We start from the raw sequence: 6,109 nt of genomic DNA on the forward strand, positions 1-6,109 counted from the left end.
GGGCGAGGATGAGTGATGGGGGCGTGGACATCAGTGAAGGACCCTGACAGGGGCGTGGCCGGGTGAGGAAGACCTTGACCTTGACGGGGACACAGCTGGTGAAGATGAGTAACGGGGACATGGGCATCAGTGGAGGACAGTGACAGGAGTATGGCAGGGCCAAGAGGACTGCGATGGGGGCGTGGCCAGCCCAAGAGAACAGTGATGAGAGTGTGGCCAGGCAAGAATGAGATGGGGGCGTGGCCGGGCAAGGAAGAGAGGGGGGGATGGGGCGTGGCCAGGCGATGACGACCATGGTGGGGGCGTGGCCAGGCGAAGATTTTGGTGGCTGCTGGACAGCGCACTTGTCCCTGTAAGTAACTGCGGGAAAGCACTTCACACAAATTGTTGCTTTAGCTGGAGAGCTCTGTCTGACTGATCCTCGAGTCCACGGCCACACCACCCTGAACGCGCCCTATCTCGTCTGACTGATTCCCGAGCCACTTCTAGAGATCAGCAAACACGCTCAGAGAGGACATGCTCTTGCTCCGGAGCCCCAGGCAGGGCTGAGGGGCCGCTAACTCTCAGACCCGAGCACACTGGACCGACAGCAGGAGGGGGGGGAGACCCCAACCCCGGAGAGGGAGGGAGAGCACGAAGCCCCACGGGGCAGCCACACAGCATGGGAACGGGCGGCCCCTGCCCCCGCAGCCTTCCCCTCCCTGGGGGCGGCCACCCTCGAAGGGGCTCCCAGCCAACCAGACCCGCAGTCCACAGGCTGCTCCCGGGCCCAGGGGAGGCTCACAGGAGGACGGAACCCTCCCCCTCCCCCGGCCCCTGACGCTCCTGGGTTGTGGGGATGCATTTGGGTGTTTCACGCTTTCTTCCTTCCGCGACTTCGAATGTTTTGACCATGTCCTGTTGTGCAGAGCAATCTGGAGGGCAAAGCATTTGCGGACAAGTGCAGACAGAAACGCGCGCTTCCAGAGTAGGCCTGCAGGGGGCGGGCGTCCCGAAGCTGGCGGCTGCAGGTGCTCATCGGCAAAGCTCTTCAGCACCTGGCCTTGGCGAGGCCCCTGGGCAGGCCGGGCGGAGGGATCCCCGGAAGGGCGCGGGGCCAGCGGCTGGGGAGCGGCTGTGCCCCCTCCAGGGTGCGAGGCCCAGGGACAGACTTCAAACACACAGCCGGAGACCCCAGAACTCCAAGGTGCGTCTCCCGAGAGCGGAGCCAGAAAGGCCGAGCCGGCCACGGGGCAAAACCCGCCTCCTCTACCTCCTGCTGCCGTGGACGCGCGGTCACGTCAGGGGCGGCTCGTGTGGAAGCCTGGACGCAGGGGTGCGAGCGGCGGGGTGAGAGCTCAGCTCAGGCAGCTGCTGGGCCTGTGGCCTCGGGCAGGCCGCTCGCCCTCTCTGGGCCCGTTACACAGGCCAGCAGGGGTGCGGGACGGGACAAACAAGGCAGATCAGGACGATGTCAGAGACTCTCGGAGGTCCGGGCCACACGGCTGGCCGGCCTCTGCTCAGCGCCTCGCACCCCCCTCGCCGCCTGTCAGGGCAGGGGCACATGAGACAGCAGGGCTCAGTGCCTTGGGTCACTTCCCCTGCTTAATCCAGGACCTCCAGTAAGGACCTGGCCTTCCCCTTCCGGCACGTTGTGAAAAAGAAACCCACCACCGGAGGGCAGTGCAGGAGCCACCAGGCACCGCGGGAAGCAGGCTGCAGCAGCCCTGGGAGCCCCGGCTCTAAGCTCAAACTCAGCGCCAGGGGTGGGGCCCTGAGACCACGAGGTTCCGTGGCTTCGGTGCCTGCTGACTGACTCCACGCCTGGGTCTCAGGGACAGAACTGGCACACAGGGGACCAGAAATCCCCGCTGCAGCCAGCATTGCAGGAAGCGACCGCAGGACCCCACGCACCCACTCGTCCTTGGGGTGAGAGACACAGGCCAGCGGCCAGACGGTCACAGGCACCAGAGAGGACAGTGATTCTCGCTGGGAGGCCTCCGGCCGGTTGAGGGCAGGAGGGCGGAGAGACCCAGCTCGGAGACCTCTGCCGAGCTGGGGCCCTGCAGCTGGGGTCAGGCCGTAGCCACTCCCGGTTCCTGTCTCCTGTATGTCCAGGGCCCTGCCGTCTGGCCCCTCCCAGGGCAAGTCAATCCCGGCACTGAAGGACACGCCCACAGGGTGACTCTCAGATGCAAAGAGCCCAGGCGGCACCCTCACCCCCACCTGTCTTAGGGCTCCCCCCTCAGGGCCACGACCCACCTGTCCTGACCCGCCCGGGGCAGGCCCCAGACAGCCAGGCACAGCCCCCGTGTCCCAGAGCCCTCTCCGGACTAGCCAAGCCCCAGGCTGCCCGCCCGCCCTGCCCCACCTCTTCTTCCCCCAGAACCACGGTGAAGGCCCTCGGCTCCCCGCCCCAGCCCGGCGCATCGCGTGTGGCGCACTTGCCCCTCGGCTCGGGAGCTGTGACACCATCTTTCCAACGGCAGCTGGCTCGCAGCCGCGGGGCCGGAGAGGGAGCCGGGCAGGATGAGCACAGAGACTCGCACTGGCTCCTTCCCACGGGCCCAGGGCGCGGCCCCGCTCACACGGCCGCCGGGACTGACGCCTCCCCAGGCAGGCAGGGTCGCAGCGGCTGAGGGAAACGGACGGGTGGCCTGGGAGGCGGTCAAAGTCACTGCCCGCCCGGAGCACAGCTCAGAGCCTCCCCTGCCGTCCTGGGCCCACACTCCCCGTCTGCTCTCCCAGAGCCACGGTCCAGCCTCCCTGCTCGGAGAGTCCCCTCCACCGCCCCGCTGTCCCTGCTTCTGAGAACACGACTTCCTCCCCTCGCCTCCATTAAAGACTGCATCGGAGCCGCCAGGAGGAATTCAGTTTCTTTTCTTTTCTTTTTAAGTAGGCTTCACACCCAGCACGGAGCCCAGCTCGGGGCTTAAACTCCCAACCCTGAGATCAAGACCTGAGCTGAGATCAAGAGTTGGATGCTTAACGGCCTAGGCTGCCCAGGCACCCCACGTGGGGCTCTCCACTTCTTTACGAGACTGCAGCTGGCAGAACCCCAACCTCACCGGGCCAGGTGGGACAGGGGGGACTTGTGCCCGGCGCACGGAAATCGGGCGTCATGCTGGGCCGCCTGTACCGGGAACGGGGTGTCCCGCCAGAGTGCCTGTACCAGGAACGGGGTGTCCCACTGGGCCGCCTGTACCGGGAACGGGGTGTCCCACTGGGCCGCCTGTACCGGGAACGGGGTGTCCCACTGGGCCGCCTGTACCGGGAACGGGGTGTCACACGGGCCGCCTGTACCGGGAACGGGGTGTCGCACGGGCCGCCTGTACCGGGAACGGGGTGTCCCACTGGGCCGCCTGTACCGGGAACGGGGTGTCCCACTGGGCCGCCTGTATCGGAAAGCACCTGAGGCCACGCCCTATAGGGCGCCCACAGGTCCGGTCGACTCTGCCCCACAGAAATGCAGGGGCCTGGACTCACCTTCCAGTTTCTCTAGAGACGTCAGAAATCGCAACTGCTGTGTTGTGACTGCTGATGACTAGTTCAAACACCTTAGAAACTCTGCGGGGGTCAAATGAACTCTTGGGAGGGTGGGGGCGAGCCGTGTGGCCCGGGGGGGGGAGGGGCGGCGGGCGCACCTGGTGGATCTCTTGCCAGCCGTTCTCGTCGCGGCAGCACACGGAGGCGTGTTCGTGGAGCAGCAGCTCGCAGCAGTAGGGGTCGCCCCCCACGATCGCCGTGTGGTAAAGGGGGGTGAGGCCATAGCTGTCTTTGTAATCCGGGGACGCTCCAAGCTCCAACAGGGTCTGGAAGAAAACACCAAACACGTGGTCATGGGTCTTGTGGCCCCTCCTGCAGGAAGTGAATCAAGAAAGAAGCACGAGGGTCACACCCTGCCCCGGGGCCGACGCTGACCTTGGCTCCTGCACTTCCCAGCCCTCCTGGAATCCAGCCGGCCCTTACCCTAGACAGCGAGGTTTCTGGCCCTGAACCTGCATGTGGTGGCCAGCACGCAGGACGACTGTGCATCTGGGAGCTCAGGGGACACTGTGCAGACGCACATCTGTGACACACACCTGTGACAGACACACACCCGTGCAGACACACTTGTGCAGACACGCACCTGCCGCACCCAGAGCCCTCCTGTGCCCCGCTGACCCCTCTGTACCAGCAGAGAGCAAAGTGAGCATGGCCTTTGCAGAAAAGAGAAAAGGTGCACCCACGACCTAAGATACAGCATCAAGGATCTCGGCGCGCACCCTGAGGGGGGCAAAACCAGGAAGATGTGTGGTGAACGCTGAATTTCAGACGAAGCCAGCAGACGAGGTGCGGCGGTGTAAACTCGGCCTCCCCGTCAGGGCTCCTGGAGGCCCCGCGCACACCGCGGGCAGTGGGGAGGAGGCGGGGGGAGGGGTGGTGGGGACCAGACCCCAGATCAGCATCCGGAGAACTGGAACAGTGGCAGCGGCCGCAGCGAGCCTGGCTCAGGGCCCGAGGGCTGGGTTTGCAGCCCCCCAGCATGCATGGCTCTGCGCGCTGCCCGTCCGGGCTGAAAACGCCAGCCTCTGACTGAACCAAGGGACAGATGACCTTCTGTGAACACCAGATTCTACAAATCCCGGGAACAGAGGGTGGGGGCCCAGACTAAATTCCAAACCGCAGAGGGAACACAATTCAGGGGCAGTTCAGGTGGCCGTCGTGGGATGGGGCCAGGGCACGGAGATCAGACAGGCAGGGGCGACCCCGTGGGGGATGGGCTCCGGAACGTACCTTCAGGGCCACCTGGTTTCTGGCCCGGGCGGCTTTGTGCAGGGCCGTCATCCCGTCTCTGGCGCGGAAGTCCAGGTGAGCCCCGCCATTTCTGAGAGCTTTGATCAGCTCTGTGGGATCGTCCAGCTGCGCGGCGAAGGTCAGCGGGGTCTCTACGGGACCCAAACACACGCAGTTCAGACCAATAGGGAGACAGCAAGGCCCACGGCTCACCGAGTCAAGTTCAGAGTCTCAGCGGGAGCTGGAAGAACCAGCCCCAGAGGGATCTGTGGCTCCCACCCACCCAGCAGCCCCAACAGCCACGCGGTCAGTTAGCATGGCTCAGGCGGCCCCGGTGACAATGCCAGTGACGCCTGGGGTCATATGCAAACCAAAATGGGGATCGAGACAGAATTTCCACATTATCGCTTTGCGGGCTCGGGCTTGGAGTCCGAGAAGCAGCCCGCTGCCCTTGCCCGGGGTCACAGAATCCCCCCACGCCATCCAGATGCTGCCCTTTGGGAGGAGTGACCCCCTAGGGCTGTAGTTAAGGGTCTACAAGGCAAACGCCCACCTTTCCTCATTTCAATTTCATGATGTTTCGGGGCGTCTTCATGGATGCCGGGACTCAGGCTGTGAGGCGTGGAGCCTGCACCCCATGGAGGTCTGGGGGGGCGAGACCCCAACAGCCATCACAGTGGGTTGGGGTCAGCTCGCTTAGCAACCAGCGTGAGGGCTGGGGCAGAAGCCCGCCCTCGGGGACGAAGGTCAGGAAGCGTGCCCCGCCGTCCTGTGCCGCTGACTCCGGGCCGGTCGGGAGCCGGCTGTGCCGGGGATGCCGGCACCTGTCTAATCCACCTCCTCTGCTCCCGCCACCGCCGGCCCGGGACCCCGTCCTGAGGCGGTTCATTGGAGAGGCTTCCATGTGACAGAAAAGTGCCAAGAGCAGTGTGACAGCGTGCAGGTCCCCAAGACCCAGACACGGCACCCACGTAGAGGACCAGGATGAGTCATCTGACTTGGAGCACATTTGGGGAAGAAAGGGACCGAGGCCTCTGACCCGGGGCCGAATTCCGCCTGACCGCACTTCGGGCGCCGACCCCGCTGTCCCCAGAAGGACGGCCGCACGGTGGGTTTAGCTCCGCTGCCCCATCTGTTATGGGTCCTCGGGCTGATTTACCCACAAGGGAGCACTGCCGAGCGCTCGCTCAGTCCGCTGTGGGACTCACCCCGCGCCTGGGTCTTCCCGGCGAGATGCGCGGGCGTAGCCCACTCCCCGGGGCCAGCGTGCGCGTGTGGGCACAGCCGTGTGCGTGTGGACACAGCCGTGCACGTGTGGGCACAGCCGTGTGCGTGTGTGGGCACAGCCGTGCAT

At 65.3% G+C, this 6,109-nt stretch overlaps 1 protein-coding gene across 1 annotated transcript in view; it reads left to right on the top strand.

The window, feature by feature from the left end:
* Positions 1-6,109, top strand: part of SHANK2 (SH3 and multiple ankyrin repeat domains 2) — a 463,461-nt gene that overhangs the window by 101,620 nt on the left and 355,732 nt on the right. Inside the window, exons 10-14 of the mRNA XM_029957270.1 lie at positions 998-1,186; positions 2,098-2,160; positions 2,366-2,595; positions 3,027-3,310; positions 4,798-4,894. Of these exons, the coding sequence (XP_029813130.1) occupies positions 998-1,186; positions 2,098-2,160; positions 2,366-2,595; positions 3,027-3,310; positions 4,798-4,894 (863 nt within the window). The remainder of the gene's footprint in view (positions 1-997; positions 1,187-2,097; positions 2,161-2,365; positions 2,596-3,026; positions 3,311-4,797; positions 4,895-6,109) is intronic.

This window comes from Suricata suricatta, chromosome 11 (genome assembly GCF_006229205.1).
Source record: "Suricata suricatta isolate VVHF042 chromosome 11, meerkat_22Aug2017_6uvM2_HiC, whole genome shotgun sequence".
Classification (NCBI taxonomy): Eukaryota; Metazoa; Chordata; class Mammalia; order Carnivora; family Herpestidae; genus Suricata; species Suricata suricatta.